Genomic DNA, 19,335 nt, shown 5'->3' on the forward strand with positions numbered 1-19,335 from the left:
GGACTTAACCGCTAACATTATAACCAGGACAAGAAATCTGAAGAATAGAATTTTGTTTAATAAACCTATAATAAATGATAAATACACTTTTATATGTGTGAATGAATGAACTCATCTAAATCCACATACATGACAATTAAATACACAACTTTCTCAAAGGTTGAGAAGATCAAACTATCTTGCAGACGGTGATGACTCATTTTCGCCAGTTTTCATAACCGAACACAAAACCTGCCTTGAAATATACGTCTCAAGTTCCCTAGACACCTCGGTCAACTTGAGATCAAAATTACTCTTGTACATTTGTTTCGGTGATGGAGAAACAGAAAACCGTCTTCTAGGACTCGAAAGCGCGCCTTTTATAACAAGTGGAGTAACGCCAACAATACCGCTATCCTTATCTATGTTTGCTGTTGTTAATGATGGCCCGCTTTTTGTCTCCAGTGGTAGTGGCTTAAGTAAATCATCGTCTTCATTAACGGTTTTTTCTCTCATGAACCTTTCGCGGGCTTTATCGGCAGCTAACTTAGCTTTCTCACGGCTCATTTTGATAAGTTTCCATGGATTTATACTTGCACGAAAACCTTTTCCATCGGGCTTCTTAAGTGATTGTGGTTCTTTGTCGATTCTTACAGAAAGTACTTGTTGGGTCTGAAAATTTCAATGGCATCCGGTTATTATTTTGTGCTAATTGAGTAAAATCGATTAAGTAGCATAAGTGGTCAGCTGTACTTGCTGACGCGCCACATCATCAATTTTGCATGATTGGGATGCCACGTCAGCAGCAGCATATGTAACAGAAAGTGTAGATTGAATGGCTAAATCCCTCAGAAGGAAGTTTTGAGAGAACCACGTATTGGTTGAACTCATGCGTGCCCGCACGTCCTGCGGCCACGAATGCAGCTCTGAAAACCTGGGCCCGCGGGAGGTAGTTTTTGCACGCACTATTCGTTTTTAATGTTAAACGCTTCACGTGTTATGATGCTTCAGACCAAAAAAAAGCGCTATTCCAAACGCTTCATCGCTTTAAGCGCGCTTAAAGCTCGCTTTTTTAAACCAAGATACCAAATAAAAACGTACGTACCTCAGGCATTCTCTCTCTACATATTCTGAATCTTGTTTTTTCAGGGGAATCCAACTCTATGCTCTCTTCTGACGAAAAATCCGAATCATCTTCTGACCATTCTTGTGCCAGCATCTCATTTTCATCTTTCATTGCCATTATGTAATCATAAGTTCTCATCCCCTAAACATCATCATCATTTTTTAATATTAATTATTGTGATGTGTCAAAGTGATAAGTAATTAATCATAAGGCGGTGTTTGGTACTGTGTAATGAAATGACCAGTTTTCTAGCAACCTGTGTCGCTACAGTTGATTATATGATTCTGAGTACTCTACGTCACGTATATCTGAAAGGCATACATAACTAACATCGTCAATACCTTGCGAATGAGAACGACATGAAAGAAGAAAAGTTGTCCTAGAGCTGCTGAACCGTAAGCCGTCAGTAAAACTAGCAAAACCTGTCACATTTATATAAAAAATCATGGTCAATCAGTGATAAGCAGAATTTTTTTCAATATTATTTATATTTCTATATTTTTTTTTGGCCATGAAGCTAAGAAAGACTTACACATATGGCTGAAAGAAGTCCTCTTGGAAAATGAAAATGGAGTCTTTTTACAAGCTCTTTGTCTAATACATGTGCGTCGGTAAAGCACCTAACGAAAATGGCAATTGCAGTCCCTCCTTCCATAATAAGCTGGATTGTATAAAAGTTTGTGGTTAAAGCAATTTCCGGTCACCAAATTAAAAGAGATAGCTATACAAATAATATCGATAATATATCACCAATATATTGGTTATCGGTCCCCATGAAAAATACCGGTGTCAAATATTGGTCAGAATATTGGTACCGATATTATCGGCGATATTGACCACCGATATCTGACCAATATGTCACCGATTTTCCCGATGTCAGTACCTTTCCGCTTAGTTCTACCATTCGTCTTTCTTCTTATTGCTGCTATTAGTGTTTCAAGTCTTAATTGTTAACTGTGAGTGTTAAATGTTGGTGTTTTAAGTCTTAATCACTTCCTACTTGCTACAGTTATTGGTGGTTTGCAAGTTGCAAAAGGTTAATTTGTTAATGGTTGGAGAGTATACTAAATTGTTAGTGTTAAATTGCTATATATATAAATTCAACACGATATTAAAATTACCGATATCCCACCACGATAACCAATATCTCAAATGTCAGTCCTTGACCGATATCCGATCTTTTACATCATTAACTGCTTAGAAAGATAGTAAAGTAGCAAGTTACTATGTACTAACCATTAATAAGACAAAGATTAGGAGAAGAATGAAGGTTCTATAGTTCTTTTTCCCAACACAGTTATTCAACCACTGAAACCAGAAACGTTTTCGCGATATGTTACGATACACAGGATATTGTAACAAAGAAAACAAATTATGTATACCAAAATTTACTTGCCCTGCAGTGGTGATCAAACCCTTCAACACACCTATTGCAAGTCCTGCAGTGCTTACTATGCTTTTTAACCTGTGAAAACAAACTTCTTGATCATACTGAAAAATGAAAACCAATGTACTTAAGGAGTACTAGAGTAGGGGTGTGAATTTCTGACATGCCACAAAATTTGCGGGTTTGACTTTTGTCAAACAGGTTTAGGTCCGTTTTGGTCAAACCTGGTAACACGTTTAGCAAAACGGGCCGTGTTTAGGTTGACCCATTTAATCTCATACTTATTTGTTTACATGTATTCTTTGTCATATGCTAAACTGATTAGGCATTTTATGTCAACGTTTATATGATGAAAAAGAAATTAGCATCAAATTTTATAGTTTGAACGTAATTATTTTACATGCATTTGTATTGTTTGTTGTAAGTTTTTAGTTTTAGAGTACTAATACCTAAAGAAAATAAAAAATAAAATTACAGGTTTAATGCATCATGTTCTTGTCCACCCGCAAAAACTCGTGTCATGTTTGGGTTCACTAACATGAGTTTCGGGTTTGTGTCAGGTTCGACCGCCGAACACGACCCATTCAACAACACCCCTACTTAAAACTTGGAAATTAGGCAAAAGGTCAACCTGAGAATCACAAAGGACACAAAATGAGATGTCATCTTGTAACGGGCCGGGTGAAACCGAGTCATCCTTAATGACAAGCGGAAAGGGAAGCAGAGGTTCCATTTGAGCCGTGGTACTCAACGGATCAAGGTACTTTCGCCTTATAAACTTCCTAAGAATCTTGCGTTCAATCCTCGCGAAAAACCTCATAACGATGTGACCCAAAATAAAACCATAATTAATCCGATTCGATATATTTTTCGACTTCTTCTTCCTTTTCGAGTAAGTTTTATCAGTGGGATCAATTGCAGTACACCTAACAAACAGAAACATAACTCCTAGGGCCTGAAACTCAAAAAACAACTTTTTAATCATCATACTCTTCTACCACAAACAATAGCATCTGTACTAGGGATGAAATCGGTAACCGTACCACATAATACCGATACCGAAATTTAGCTAAATGCAAGACCGAAGACCGTACCGTATATGTTTGGTCAGTACGAGTATGTATGGTACCGTTCAAAGTCACGAACCGGACCATACCTATACCAAATTGAGCTAAATCCAAAACTGAATACCCTACCATATATGTTTGATTGGTACCGTTAAAAGTCAGAACCGGTACTGTACTGAATAGTACCAATACCGATATTGAGCTAAGTACAAAACCAAATACCGAATACCTATATGTTTGGTTGTTACCAGTATGGTACAATACTGTTACCGATACCTATATATTTGGTTGTTACTGGTATGGTACAATATTGTTACCCGAATAGTACCAACACCGAAACTGAGCTAAATCCAAAACCGAATATCGTACCGTATATGTTCAGTCGGTACTAGTATGGTACGGTACTGTTAAAAGTCACGAACCGGTACCGTACCTAATAGTACCTGTGTACTGAAATTGAGCTAAACTCAAAACCGAATAGCATACCAAATATGCTACGATGCTCCGAAATTTCTCATCCCTAATTTGTACAAACATAATAGAATATTCATGAATTCTCATACCGTAAAAGAGAAGATGGAGTTAACAACAATCACAGCAGTTTTGTTGCCGATAAAAAGCCCTAGGAAGCTATAGAATGCTGCAACGAGAAAACAATATATCGAGATTCCTACTATCTGTCAAAAGAAACGGAGAATCTGTTGAATTAATATTACAGAAAGCAAGCACAAGTAGCAATTTGAAACCCTAGAAATGATAACCTGTAGAGGATGAAGGGGCCGTTGCCATCCATGGCGCCTCATGAGTGCGAAATACAGAGATTAAACCCTAGAAGACGAGAAATTTGAGCTGAAGAATACGGTAATCGATCGTGATCTTAGATGCAGAGAGACTAGTATAAACTATAAACCCTAATTGACTTCAACGGTCGATTTGTGATTTTGAATTTGAGTAGAGGTTGAATTGGGATTATATGGTCTTGGCATATAATACCCCTCTAATTTTGGCTTTTCTTAAATTGTGGTAAAAAATATACGATTCTGGTAATATTTTCTTGGAAAAGCCATTCCAGCTACTGGGTGATAGATATTCTTGCCTCTCGGAGAAAAGAGCGGTGTTCAAATCCTATAATAGGGTATAATTAGTGTTTAATGGTGTAATTTAGGAGTAGGAATAATTGTCATAAGAAAATAACGATCTTGGAAAAATAACGGGTCTGAAACAAAACTAAAGGGGGGCGTGTGGTAATTTCCCATAGCATTACAAAGAATAAAAAAGTAGATCTTGATATCTTTTTAAGATCTTTGTATGTGTTTCTAAAAAAAGTATAATGTTCTAAAAAATTTTAAATTTATAATTTCCTATTTTCACTACATTTTTAAAGATCTGCTGAAAGTTAAAGAAAAAAGTCAATAAAAGTGTGAGGTTTCTGTAAAAAGGATTTTTTTTTTTTTTTTCGTAAGAAGTTTGAGAAGACATATGAATTGATAAGTAGACATCATGTTTTGGACTTAGTCATGATGTCTTGGATTGTTTTGGCAAGAAAAACACTGAACATTACAATTTAAAACACAATGCAATGTATTATATGCATGAAATTTAAAACACAACCAAAACACATTGTTTAACACTTAAAACACATTACTTAATGTTCTTGACATAGTGTTTTAAGTTTTAACCCTAAAATTCATTGTATTGTGTCTTAAATTATTATGTTTGGTGTTTTACTTGCCAAAACAACTCAAAATGTCATGCCTACGTCCAAAACATGATGTCTAAATGTTAATTCCTATGTATTCTTACATTTCTCATGAAAAATATCATTTTTACAGAAACTTAAACTGTCAATAAAATATATTGATCAGGCATCAACTTAAAGAAAAAAAGATTTCCTCTCTATGATATATTTTGTTTGATCTAATTACTAAAAAAATGTTTGTACTTGACAACCAGGGTTAGTTGTGAGGAGTTTATATTAAAGAAAACATACAAAGTTAGTCATTTGTGTAGGTTATATGCATAGCAAAGTTAAAATGAGAACGCATGTATTTCGTGAGAATCACAAAAAGATGGTCAAAAACAATTTAAATTAATTTTTTTACACTTATATATTGGTAAATAAAGAAAATTTACATGTGTATAAATTTGTCATTTAAATATGTGTAAATTTGGTGTATTTACACGCTTGTAAGAAAGAGTGATTTTGAGAGTAGATGTGACTAATTTAAAGAGTAAATTTTTAATGTTGTATTTTAATTATTTATAATTAAGCTTTGACAAGGTATGACTTATTTCGCATAACCCAAACCAGTCAAACATCTTTTTAACCATAATAAATGTCACACCCCAATCGATGTCGGAAACATCAGAGTGAGACGAAAACGAAATTGTAAGAGACATCACAACCACTAATTGTGACAAGTATTTAGAAAGTAAATTTTCATTTCATTGCTAACGGTTCAAGTACATGATTTGGAAACAAAAGTACAACAAGATAACATAACGACTAAACTACTAAACATGGATTAAAGTTTGGTGTGTTTCTAGTCCTTCCTACTTGATTCTTTTCAACGTGACGTCATCAAGATCCTGCAATATATATTAAAGTAACATGTCAACACATAAAGCATTGGTGAGCATACAAGTTTGGCTACTAGCATAAATATAAAAGTTTTTTTTTGACGAAATCAACACGGCAATAACGTATACTAAGCCATAACATAACATGAACTAGCTTGCATCACATACATGTCAACCCAAAGATTCCACTAGCATAATCTTGTCGTCGCAACAATAAGACCCTTTTTGTATGTATAAACTTAACATGACCACAAGAATACGAGCAGTGTGCTACTACTATAGCGCTATACATGTTAAGGGAGGCTTGTACGAAGTTAATGACAAAGTATTGTGCAAGAATGGCTTTCTAGCATGCATGTATTTCTAGAATATAAACGTATAAAGCATGTATATTGGATTCGATTGTATGAATAAAGTATTTGTGTATAAGTGTTTATGTAAGTTTTAATATGTTATATATATTGCACCCAAAAGTGATAAAACGAAAAAGGGGGTCATGTATACTCACGGTTTGCATAGAGATGTCAACATAAGTGAGTTGGAAGAGTTCTTGAGCTTGGAACACCGAAGTTAACCTAAGAGGGAAACGAAGGTGTGTGAGTTGCGGTTTTTGTTTAACAGATAGGATTCGGAATTTAAAAGTTAACATATTAGGAATGTAAATTAGGGTACCATGAACACCGCGTAAGCATATAACGCCCGTGAACACCGCATCATGGGCGTTAATCCAGGGTGCCAACAAAAGTGTGTCAGCCTTTTAACCCGATGGGTAAATCCTAAACCCACACATTTGGGACGAGTTTGGGGTTGGTTAATCGGGTTTCGGATTATGTGATATACCGCTTACCTGATCTAATTACTCGATAAAGTGTACGCATTTACCAGATTATATGTATATGATATAATTACTTTTATTTTTTAATTATGTGTGTGTATATAGGATATATCAATTTCATGCATATCCTATGTCTGTTATCTATGCGTCTGAGTGTTTTTTCCAAATACTTTTGGGTATTTTATTTATATACATTGTAGTTATTTGATATATTTTTTTAACGATAACGCTAAATGCAATTGATTACTAGTTCTATATATGTATAAGAGAAATACTAAAAGTCATTTATATTTTATCTTTATAAAGAAATACCAAATGTCATTTATATTTTGTCGTTATATTTGATAATTAACAAGTGAAAAGGTAACCCATAACCTGGTCCATTAGGCCTTGGGTCCAACCACGACTAATTCTGACTAAGAAAGGTCTATCCATAGCTAAAAAGTTCATGATTTAACACAAATAATGAAGTATCTAAAGGAAAGGATCTTGTCCATGTTGGTCACAATTTATAACCAATGGATATACACAAAACCCTAATTAATGCATTTGCCAATTTATTAGGCTCACAATTGATAATTTTTTTTGAACGGCTAACTGATTTCCACGTGTAAACTTACCCTTTTAGAGCTATGTTCAAAGGCCGACTACTCGACCACCGCTAGAAAGCGTAGCACACCCCTGATGCGCAGAAACCCCGTGGAATGGGTAACCCCCCCCCCCCCCATTGGACTCGAACTCGCTCACAATTGATAATTCTAACGTGGAATCGAATCATTTATGCGATAATTATCTCAAACGAAGTGTCGGTAGTCAAAATTGCCTCATCATCCCTCTCCTTTGTGTCCACGACCAAGAAATGCAGGTGGGGACACCCACTTATGGCCGCAAACCCTATAGGGCTTTCCCCCTCTTGCCAGGTTTCATGACTTGGCACAATTCACCCTCCCCGTTTCGTCGTTTCGCCTTTGAATAAAAGTTCAATTGAATCTTGTTAAAACCCATTTTATTAAGAACCGGTAAAAATATATAAAACATCGATACTTGGTCAATTCCGGGGTGTAACAATTACCTATCAAAGTGACCTTACATTTATTTATTTATTTTTAATAAATAAGCATCCTAATAATATGATATAATGTTTTATAAAGTTCTAAATATTCTGTTTCGTGCTTATTTTTATGCACGTATAAATTTCGTTGAAAACTAGGGTAGTGATCGTTTCACTAGATAGAATGGAATCTTGATGAAATTGGAATGTTGATTTTACTCCTTATTTTGTTGGTTTCAACAAGAAAATGAATTGGAATTGAACATAAGGAAGGGAATCCACATTCCAATTCCATCCAAATTTCATTCAATTTTACAAAACAAACACACCTACATTACATATTAAATTTCAATTTCTGCGCAAATTCTCATTCCAATTCCATTACAATCCATGAAACGAACACTACCTAAGTTTTATTCACAAAAGAGTATTTTTTTATCTTGAGCCATAGTTAGTGTTGGCATCGTGACGAACCGAACTTATTTCGTCAGCCGAAAACATCAGTATCGGTACTATCTGAACCGTACCGATACTACTATTTGTTTTTATGGTTTTCGATTGATGTAATGTCGACATCCTTTTGGGGCTTGCCACAACCAAATTTTTAAGTTTCTCATTTGGTTACTATATTCAGTGTTGGTAGTGTATCGATACCGTAATTGACCTAACCAATACCGTACGGAATCCTACCATTAATGTTATATTTATCATTGCGTATACGTTTCCATTTGAAATTTGTTAAAAAAAAAAAGACACCTCGGCCGCGAACCCAGTAGTTAATTACAATTTTTTACCATTTGAATCAACTGAATCTTATCTTAAACTTTAATATACAATTTTACCATTTGAATCAAATGAATCTTCTCTTGAACTTTAATATAATAAAAATCCAAGGACATTCTTTCTACACTTTCTAAAAAATCGGATTCAAACAACACAAGAAACAAAAACCTGACTCTCTAAAGGTAAAATATAGGTAGTGTTTGGGTATTGGGAAAGAAGGAATGACTTCCATTCCTAATATTGTTATCAAACCCACAAATGTATCTACTCGAAATAATGTAACCTACACAAAAATAATATTATTGAACCCCAATGATTGGCATGTTATCTTTTACCTGCCTTGTGACAAAAAGGAAACTACCAACCTCACAAGAAAGTACCCAAAGTGCAACATAATAGTATTTACTTATACACGCCTCGTGACAAAAATGTACTTACATTGGCTGCAACATCATAAGCACTCTCCACACAACGACCTAAAGCCACACCGGATACATAGTTGCCTCCAAGAAACATACCTCTATATCCACCTTCACTAAGAGCAAATTTTGCAGCGTCCAAAATGTCAAAATGACCGATTAGAAACTGTGGGATTGCTCGAGGCCACACTTTGACCCCCAAAGTCAACGGTTCACCTGCTTTAGGGTTTATAAGCATTGTCCTTAGGTCACGGTCAACTGCTTCCACAAGTTGACTCTCCGTCTGATTAAAAATAAAACAAATTACCATTGTTGAAATTAAAAAAAAAACCAACGAAGATAAATCTCTAATGTCATAAATTACCAACTACTTTTCACTTTTGCCCATTTTGGTAATTGTACCTTTTGTCCCGGGTAATTATACTTTCAGATATTGGTTAATTTGGTAATTTAAGAGGAAAACTATAGTAATTTTCTCTAAATTACCAAACTAACTGATACGGAAATATAATTATCAAATTGGGACTAAAGATGTAAAATTACTAAAATAGACATAAGTGAAAACCAGGTTGTTATTCAATGACATTAACCCCAAAAAAAACCCCCAAAGAGAATAATAAATAAGATTCAAAGTTATAACCCAGTTTGACCCATTTATAAATCAATGGGTCAAAGTTAAAACCCGAGTTGGGCTTACCTTTGATAAAATACCAGGATTCGTAGCCCCTCCAATGTAGTTAAGGAGGAGAACCCTTCCAGGTGGAGCCCGATTAGGGAAAAGGGATGAACTATATATGGTACCTATACAATCCCGATGAAGAATCAAATTGTTTGTAAAAACCAAAAAAAAAAAACCATGATGATGTTGAGATTTCAGATGAAAAGCGACCTAAAGTCTCAACGCCTTGACTTCTTGGATGTAATTGACCAAAACCCTTGAGTTGACCATCGATCAAACGGTCATCACGAATCGCCTCTTTTGGATAGGAAACAGACACAGCTGCAACTGGAGGGTAATAAAATTTGGACAAAGCCTCTGCTGCTTCCGACTGTAAAACAATAGTAGGCAAGAAATGGAAAAGAAGTCTTATGTATGTATTACAATAATATTAACCACTTCAAAATAGAAGTCGTTCTTTCCTTCCTAAATCTCGAACAGCCAAATATTATTATAATTAAAATTTTTTTATAAAAAAAGTGAGTGTAATGCCATTTTCGTCCCTAAGGTTTGGTCAATTTTACAATTTCGTCCAAAATTTTGTTTTTTCGCATCTAGATCCAAAAGGTTTGAAATTTTTCCATTTTCATCCGGCTCGTTAAGTCAATCCATTTTTCTCCATTAAGTCAGGGGTATTTCCGTCTTTTTTGTTAACTTAAAGAGCAAATCGATCTAACGGATTCGGTTAGGTGCATTTTAAATGCTTGTACATAAAGTGAAAAAGACCAAATTGCCCTTTAAATTAACAAAAAAGACGAAAATAACCCTGACGTAGCGGAGAAAAATAGATGGAGTTAACGAGCCGGATGAAAATGGCAAGATTTCAAACCTTTTGGATCCCGACGCGAAAAAACAAAATTTTGAACGAAAGTCGCATAACTGGCCAAACCTCAGGGACGAAAATGGCATTTTACTCTATAATAATATTACAGTTCCTTGTTATTTAACACAAATTAAGAAAACGGGTAAGTAGCATATCAGATTAATATCTCATCTTTATTAAAAACTTCATTTAAGTTTGACATACCGAAAGAGGACGCAACAAGTCACTCGCCACGTAGGAGGGAACAGTCATGACAACAGTTTTAGTTTGCAGACTAGCAAATCCATTTGGTGTTTCGTAAGTCAAATTATACCCTCTATTCTCCAACTTTGAGATACTTATTAGCTTCCATGACAATTTCACTTTGCTACCCAAACTACAAACATAAATATGATTCATTAGAATTATTACAAAATCTGGAAGACCAAACCACACAAAATAGAAACGAATTTTACATTTTTTTTGTTTAAGCAACCAACTACTTTTAACTGATTTTACCGTAAATTTTCCAACATATGCAAAAAATAAGCTTATCTGAAAAGGAAACTAAAAGATAAATTTATTTACTAAGTTTGAAAAATAAATTGATCTTTATTTAACTTATATCTGAAAATAATTACTAATGCAATGTGGCATCATATACACTAAAATGACAAATATGATGCCATGTCAGCACCTTTCAAAAACAGCAATAAGAATAACTTGCTAATAATTGGTAATAAAATGTAAGTCGATATCTGTTTTGCGCCTACTTAAAGTTGGTTGCTATAAATAGGAAAAAACAGTACGGTTCATTCAATTTCGTGCAGTTTGCCCAATCTGGATATAATAAACTTTACAACTAATGAGTAATTGTGTATAACGTACTTAAATAGTTTACCATAAGTTCCATAACCATTTATATTACCTATTCAGTAATGTTATAAAATGTATAATATTACCTTTTTGAGATGGCATTTGGCAACATGACTTGTCCCTTCCTAAAAGATCCAACGGTTTGGCCCTGTGGTTTTGGTAATCTCCTGCAAGGTTCCACATATGATATTTAAACACATAACAAAATTTCAAATCAAGTAAAATGCCATTTTCATCCCTGAGGTTCGGCCAGTTTTGCGACTATTGTCCAAATGTTTGTTTTTCTGCATCTGGATCCAAAAGGTTAGAAATCTTACCATTTTCATCCGACTCGTTAATTCCATCCATTTTTCTCCATTAAATCAGGGGTATTGCCATCTTTTTTGTTAACTTAAAGGGCTTTGAATACTTGTACATTATGGTAAATGCTTGTACATAAAGTGAAAAGGACGGAATTGCCCTTTAAATTAACAAAAAAGACAAAAATAACCTTGACTTAACGGAGAAAAAGGGATGGAGTTAACGAGTCAGATGAAAATGGCAATATTTCAAACCTTTTGGATCTAGATGCGGAAAAACAACCCTTTGGACAAAAGTCGCAAAAACGAACAAACCTCAGGGACGAAAATGGCATTTTTACTCTTTCAAATATTTATACTATTATAGAATATTACGGGTCCCGAGGAGGCTTGGTGCTATTTTTTCTCGCTTGGATTGCTTTGATTGCCCCACCAATAATGCTACCACCATTCTTCTCCAGCTTCCAAACTTTACCAAATGCTGCTTTCATACTAAGCTTTGATGGATCACCAGCATAAACACCTGAAATATCAGAATTTAAATAGTTTATTAATTCAATTTTTTTGAAAGACACAAACCGGATAGTATTACCTGAACAAAATGGTTCTATCAAGCGTTCAAAAACTTCATCACCAAGATTACGCCGGACAAATTCTTCAACAGATTCCTCACGATCCTGTAACTTGGTCAGAATGTAGATACACATGGCGATGTAGAATGAAAAGAAAAACGAATAAGGGGGTACAAACTGGCGGTGGAGGGCGGATCCCGAGAGCGCCAAAACCGGCTCTGAGTTTTCCGGGAAAGCTCATTAAATCAAAGAAAGGCAAATCGCCTGGACTGGAAGGCACTGGCTTCAAACCACCACCCCACAACACAAACCGTGGTGCAGTGGGGTCCCCTAAAACCAAATCATCCTTCAACCCACTATCCACCTGGCACATCATGCAAATATCATATGAATATATAACTATGAGTAAATGCTGAAGTACATAAGACTCGTGAGTATAATATCATGATGATTGATAGAATATTGTAGCATTTCTCTTATTATTACTTTATCTTCAGTCTTCAGAACATATTAAGATAACTATATCCAAAGATTTGCTAAGCATGTTGATAGTTTATCTACACCTGTAGATTTATGATAATGTACCTAAATTACAACCATCTTAACCATCAATCATTCCTAGTTTAAGTTTAACAAATATTCTAATTCATGTGCATTATCATATTTGAGCAACTAAGGGTGCATTCGCCGAAGATAAACCAAACAGATCAATAAGCTAATCTAACTTGTTCTTCCTAAAAACCTAACAAATACCCTCTCATAGCTTCATTTGAACGCTTTCTCAATATTAGATAATATATAGGAAAAAATGTGAATTAGATTTACCCTATGCAGCCAAAAGCCCTTCATATGCACGCCTAGGCCCTCAGGCGAGACAAGTAGCAAGAAAAGCACCTTGTGGCTATCCATACGCTCCGGTTACGTTCCGTCCAAGTTCTGTAATTCCGGTAAAAATCTACAAATCCGGCCAAATTGGTCTGAAACATCCAAAAATGGCTGGTAACCAGCCTAAACTAGCCCTAAACAAGCCTTAAACCCCTAAAAGGAATTAGTTTATGCTGTGTGCCTTGCTTATCACATGCCCGCCTACACCTTACGCCTTCGTCAACTATGGATTTCGAATATATAATTACAAATGTAACAAATTATCATGCTAATTAAGTAAGTAATCACCAACACTCTTTCTAACACATGTCACAAACTTAAACCCTAACAATATAACAAACCGAAAACGAAACAAACAACATAACATTCCAAAATCTCAAATAGAAAACAAAAACATATCATAACATATTACAACACATACCACCATAGTGAGCATAGGATCCGACGGTTGAAAGCTATTAGGACCTTCTTCCCACAAATAACCATCTCGTTCAACCGTAGATATATTTCCCCCAACTCTATCTCGTGCTTCTGTAACCACCACATCAGGAGACACACTAGCGTGTTTAGTCGCTAGGGCTTGCGCAATGCAGAGGCCGCTGATTCCGGCACCGACAATCACACAGTCCAGCAACGGCGGGGAGTTAAACTCGCCGGAAATCGGAGGTGAAATTGGAGAATCGTTGGCTATTGAGCAGCGGAATCTCCAGCGGTTGCGTTTGTGAATAGTTGTGACTGGGTAGTTAGGGTTTGTTAGTGACGAGGTTCGTCGGGAAATCGGTACCGGAAAGGAAGACCAGGTGAGAGATGACATGTTTGTTATTATGTTATTATTGGGGGAAATAGGATATGGTTGATCTTTTAAGTTTGTAGTTTCATGCTCCGATTTGGAAACGAAGGTGTTCAAAGGTTGACCTTTATTGGTCAAAATATCATTTTTTTTTCTTTTTTTTTCCTTTTCTAGCGGCCAAGAACACAGATCCAGAAAAGCTAGAACTCAAACATAATAAACACCCATAGGTATGAGCTCGGTACCGTCCGGTACTACCGGTACCAAAAGAACCGGTACCGAAAATTCTCAAAAGTAGATACCGGTACCGGTACCGAATATACCCGGTTCGGTACGGTACCGGTATATGAGGGTAAATACCGGTACCGTACCAGACCGGTACCGAACCGGTACCGAAAATCCTAAAAGTCGGTACCGAAAAAGTACCCGGTTCGGTAAATTCGGTACTGGTACCGGGAACGATTTGCTCATCCCTAAACACCCATGTCCGATTACCCCACACCATCGACCTTGAAACTCTTCCGGTGGTTCCAGGAAAGGCTGCTTCTTTTGGCACGATTACTAACCCAAAGGAACGACATGGCTTTTGTTTCTTCGACAAGCTTTGTAACTGACGGAACTTTGGTTGAAAATACTGCATCATTCTGGGTCCTCCATAAGCTCTAGAAAACTATTTGGACAACAGACAGTAACACGCTTCTGTGAAACAAACTTCTAGTCGTGGTTTCGTGGATGTTAAGGAGGTCTTGAATTTGAAACGCGTAAATGGGAGGAACTTTACACCACATGGAGATGATTTGCCAAATTGTTTGTGAAAATTGACAGGTGATGAGGATGTGATCCGCTGACTAGGATACAAAACAAAGTGTAACACACCGACCGCATATAAAACAACTCGCGACAGAAACGTCGGGGAGTCACGTTACAAATTGTTCACAACACATGGTACTTAGAGTTTTGTTTTATTGAATTGGTTTAAATTACATTGTCTTGGAATAACATAAACAAAGTACAAACATCTGTCCATAATTTTTAAAGTAAACTAAGGCTCGCGTCCATCCTACGTGTAGCATGATTTAGAAATCATACATTAGTACCTGAAACATATGCGAAAATAATGTCAACAATGAATGCTGGTGAGTAACTGATGTGCGTGAAGTGTGTTATATTTTGATGTATATTTTAAGCCCTTTTTACACTTTTAGCCAAGTTTTAAATTTATAAAACACGATATTTACTAACACTAAACACACATATGGGCAAGTGCACCCATCGTGGACGTAGTATAGTATTGGTAAGATACCGAGGTCGTCCAAGGACACAAGAGCTTTTAGTACCGGTTTATCCTCAACGTCTAATCAAATCAAAATGTTAGAAAAGATTTTTAAACTAAGAGAAATAAAAACTAACTAACTGCTGAAAAATAAAAATAAAAACAGATAGACAAGATGAATCACTTGGATCCGACTCGTGTATTAGTATAACCTTTGATTATTTTCGCACTTTTGCACTTGTTTAAGAGATTATCTTAGTTATTGTAGTAGGCCCCTCTTTTGAAGGCGACGTTACCCTCAACCCGGTAGTTTGAGTCAGCAAGGATACAATCCTAAAGGGTTGGATTATTGGAAGATAATGAATTAAGTTATTAATGCAAATTATGGTAGGCCCCGCTTTTGGCGGTGACGTGACCCTCGACTAAGTAGTCTGAGTCAGCAGGGATACAGTCCTAAATAGTCGGGTTATAGTATTAATAGTAGTTAACTTATGAGGGGGTCAAAGAGTTTGACATTGAAAAGGCAGCAAATGTTTGACATTGAAAACATCAGAGCAACGAATATGGCTTGGTAACTTCAGACGATAGGCATTAGAATTTATCTTCTGCACAATCTCTACTGGCCCAATCTTCTTGGCTGACAACTTATTATACTCCCCCACTGAGAAGCGATCCTTAGTCAAAATGGCCCAAACAAAATCACCCTCTTCAAAATCAACTTGCCTACGCTTTTGATCTGCAGCTTGCTTATACTTTGAATTAGCGTTGGCCAAGTTATCCTGCACAGCTTTATGAACATCATGTAACCCAACCACAAAATCTTGCACCTTCTTGGGAACAGAACCTGGTGAAGGAAGTGACATCAAATCAAGAGGACCCCGAGGCTTAGCAGAATAGACCACCTCAAACGGACTAAGCCCAGTACTCCTATTAACAGCATGATTATGAGCAAACTCAGCTTGACAAAGCTTTTGATCCCACGACTTCACATGATCACCCACAAGACACCGCAAAAGATAACCAAGTGATCGATTAACAACCTCTGTCTGCCCATCAGTTTGTGGGTGGTAAGCACTGCTAAAATTGAGCTGAGTGTTCACCATTTTCCATAAACTGCGCCAAAAGTGACTCAAGAAACGAGTATCCCGATCAGAAACTATAGAAGATGGCAAACCATGCAAACGACAGATATCTCGAAAGAACAACTGAGCCACATTAACTGCATCCGTTGTCTTCTTGCAAGGAATAAAGTGCACCATTTTAGAAAACCGGTCCACCACGACGAAGATTGAATCATTACCACGCTGAGTACGGGGTAACCCCAACACAAAATCCATGCTAATATCTACCCAAGGTTGCTGAGGGATGGGTAGAGGCATATAAAGCCCTGCATTGGTAGCTGTGCCTTTTGAAACTTGACAGATCCTGCAACGTCTAACAAACCGGTCAACATCCCTCCGCATAGTAGGCCAAAAATAAGAAGACTGCACCAGTCGTAAAGTACGGTCTCTTCCCACGTGCCCTTCTCCATGCAGTTCTTTAATTATTTGAAGTCGGAGGCTGGAATTGGGAATACACAATTGATTTTCCTTAAAAAGAAAGCCATCATGCACAAGAAAATCTGCCCTCTTCCCAAACTGCACATCCTGCAAAATGACAGAAAAATATGGATCTACTGTGTGCTGTTCCATGAGATTGTCTAGCCCGGGTACAACAACTCTCATAGAAACAAGCAGGCTACTCCTCCTGCTCAAGGCATCTGCCACACGATTCGAAATTCCAGACTTATGCTTCACAACAAAGGTAAACTTTTCCAAGAAAGCCATCCACCGGGCATGCTTATGTGACACTTTATCTTGACTGCGGATATGCCTCAGCGAATCATGGTCTGTAAATAAAACAAACTCCTTGTGAAACAAATAGTGACGCCAATGTTTCACAGCCTGGACCACTGCATAAAATTCAAGATCATAAGTGCTATAACGTAACTTTGGCCCAGTCAACTTCTCACTGAAATAAGAAACTGGACGCCCCCCTTGACTTAGGACTGCCCCAATACCACCCTGCGAGGCATCTGTGTGCAACTCAAAAACCCGAGAAAAATCTGGCAAAATAAGAATCGGTGCTGATGTAAGCTTTTCCTTGATTAACTGAAAAGCTGATTCTGCCTCCTCAGTCCATATAAAGGTCTTTCCCTTCATGCAGTCAGTCACTGGTGCCATAAGGGAACTGAAATTTCAAATGAACCGTCTATAAAATGAAGCAAGACCATGGAAGCTACGTACTTCAGTTATTGTAGTGGGGGTTGGCCACTGCTTAACCGCCGCTACCTTGGATTCATCCACCTGTATTCCGTCACCAGAAACAACATACCCCAAAAACAGGACCTTAGGGACCATAAAGACACACTTCTTTTTGGCTGCATACAAGTTATCCCTTCGGAGCAAGGTTAAAACCTGCCGTACATGCTTGACATGCTCATCAAAATTAGGGCTATAAATAAGAACATCATCAAAATAAACCACCACAAACTTGCCAATAAAGGGCCTAAACAACTGGTTCATGACCCGCATAAACGTACTAGGGGCATTGGACAAGCCAAAAGGCATCACTAACCATTCATACAACCCCTCACGAGTCTTGAAGGCGGTTTTCCACTCATCCCCAGGCCTGAGTCGGATCTGGTAATACCCACTCTTCAAATCTAGTTTCGTGAAAATAGTGGCACCGCTAATTTGATCAAGTAAATCATCAAGTCGGAGAATCGGAAATCGATACCTTACAGTGATCTTGTTGACTGCACGACTGTCAACACACATACGCCATGTTCCATCCTTCTTTGGAGTCAACAGAGCAGGAACAGCACAAGGACTCATGCTTTCCCGAACATACCCTTTAGAAATTAAATCTTCAACCTGCCGACGTAATTCCTCATGCTCCTTTGGACTCATTCTGTAATGGGGCTTATTGGGTAGCCGGGACCCCGGTTCCAAATCAATGTGATGTTGGATGTCTCGTAGGGGTGGCAACCCGGCAGGTAAATCATCTGGGAAAATGTCAACAAACTCCTCGAATAACGGAACCATACATTCAGGAATGTCGACTTCCTCGGCCACAGGCTTCCCAATCAAAATAAAAACGTTGTCTGCTTCCTCCAACTCATCTTGAAACTGACTAATGGTCAACAGAGTACCCGACTATTTCATGGCTAACTGCTTAGGCTTGCTAGGAACAAGAGTGATCTTCACACCACCAAACAGGAAACTATACGTATTGGACCGCCCGTTATGTTCTATATTACGCTCGTACTCCCAAGGCCTGCCCAACAATAAGTGACACGCGTCCATAGGGACCACATCACACACGACATCATCCTTGTACGTGGACCCAATGGAAATTGAAACAAGTGCCCTTTTATGTGACAACCCGAACGTTCACGGTTAGTGACGTGCTATATTGTAATCTTAATCATTACCGTTAAATTTATACGTTTGTGATAACTCGATTAACTAAAATGTGTTGGGCCGCATGTGTATACGTGAAATCACATCAGACTTATGATTAGGCCTAGAGCCCAACTGAACTTTAGAATTGAGCCCACTCCCCTCGGGCTTTGCACCTTGTTATTCGGCCCACTCAATCACCTTTTCCCAATTAGACTTCTTGTGTATACTTCACAAATTTTACGCATAGCAAGACCCTATTCCTTTCTTTCCTGTTTATACGATTGGGCTTGGCCCATTACTTACCTATCACTTCGGTTGTAACCTAAACCGCCCCAAACTACTTATTTATATGAATACGTATTATGGCGTTTAAGGAGATAAAACTTAAAACACAAGAAAGGTTACATCCCCTACGTACGCACGGCGGCAGTATACCCCCCCCTCGTG

General features: G+C 37.2%; 2 protein-coding genes across 3 annotated transcripts; both read right to left on the bottom strand.

Moving 5' to 3' along the window:
- Positions 1-36: 36 nt before the first annotated feature.
- LOC110884412 (protein S-acyltransferase 18) lies at positions 37-4,507 on the bottom strand. Its single transcript, XM_022132125.2, has 9 exons — positions 4,321-4,507; positions 4,123-4,236; positions 3,124-3,447; positions 2,502-2,570; positions 2,342-2,413; positions 1,638-1,766; positions 1,447-1,527; positions 1,085-1,246; positions 37-651 (listed from the first exon to the last, which is right to left on the bottom strand). Exons 1-9 carry the CDS (start codon positions 4,360-4,362, stop codon positions 175-177), a joined length of 1,470 nt encoding a protein of 489 aa, XP_021987817.1. The 5' UTR covers positions 4,363-4,507; the 3' UTR covers positions 37-174.
- Positions 4,508-9,013: 4,506 nt separating this feature from the next.
- Positions 9,014-14,304, bottom strand: LOC110884411 (protoporphyrinogen oxidase 1, chloroplastic). Of its 2 annotated transcripts, XM_035978557.1 has the most exons (10): positions 13,801-14,277; positions 12,673-12,858; positions 12,515-12,599; positions 12,298-12,445; positions 11,710-11,790; positions 10,973-11,144; positions 10,117-10,276; positions 9,925-10,028; positions 9,202-9,510; positions 9,014-9,169 (listed from the first exon to the last, which is right to left on the bottom strand). In XM_035978557.1, exons 1-9 carry the CDS (start codon positions 14,191-14,193, stop codon positions 9,211-9,213), a joined length of 1,629 nt encoding a protein of 542 aa, XP_035834450.1. In that variant the 5' UTR covers positions 14,194-14,277; the 3' UTR covers positions 9,014-9,169; positions 9,202-9,210. The 2 variants fall into 2 exon arrangements, with proteins under 2 accessions (XP_035834450.1, XP_021987816.1); XM_022132124.2 differs by having other exon boundaries at positions 9,016-9,510; positions 13,801-14,304.
- Positions 14,305-19,335: the final 5,031 nt, after the last annotated feature.

Source organism: Helianthus annuus, chromosome 10 (assembly GCF_002127325.2).
Source record: "Helianthus annuus cultivar XRQ/B chromosome 10, HanXRQr2.0-SUNRISE, whole genome shotgun sequence".
Taxonomy (NCBI): Eukaryota; Viridiplantae; Streptophyta; class Magnoliopsida; order Asterales; family Asteraceae; genus Helianthus; species Helianthus annuus.

What these genes read in the sequence shown, in the direction of transcription:
- LOC110884412 (XM_022132125.2), bottom strand. Translation starts at nt 4,362, where the DNA reads ATGAGGCGCCATGGATGGCAACGGCCCCTTCATCCTCTACAG. An exon ending in GTGTCCTTTGTGATTCTCAG is followed by an intron (nt 2,571 to 3,123) that starts GTTGACCTTTTG and finishes TTGTTTTCACAG; the next exon opens with GTTAAAAAGCATAGTAAGCA. An exon ending in TAATCTTTGTCTTATTAATG is followed by an intron (nt 1,767 to 2,341) that starts GTTAGTACATAG and finishes TATACAATCCAG; the next exon opens with CTTATTATGGAAGGAGGGAC.
- LOC110884411 (XM_035978557.1), bottom strand. Translation starts at nt 14,193, where the DNA reads ATGTCATCTCTCACCTGGTCTTCCTTTCCGGTACCGATTTCCCGACGA. An exon ending in CCAAATGCCATCTCAAAAAG is followed by an intron (nt 11,145 to 11,709) that starts GTAATATTATAC and finishes TTATGTTTGTAG; the next exon opens with TTTGGGTAGCAAAGTGAAAT. An exon ending in TCAAGGCGTTGAGACTTTAG is followed by an intron (nt 10,029 to 10,116) that starts GTCGCTTTTCAT and finishes GGGATTGTATAG; the next exon opens with GTACCATATATAGTTCATCC.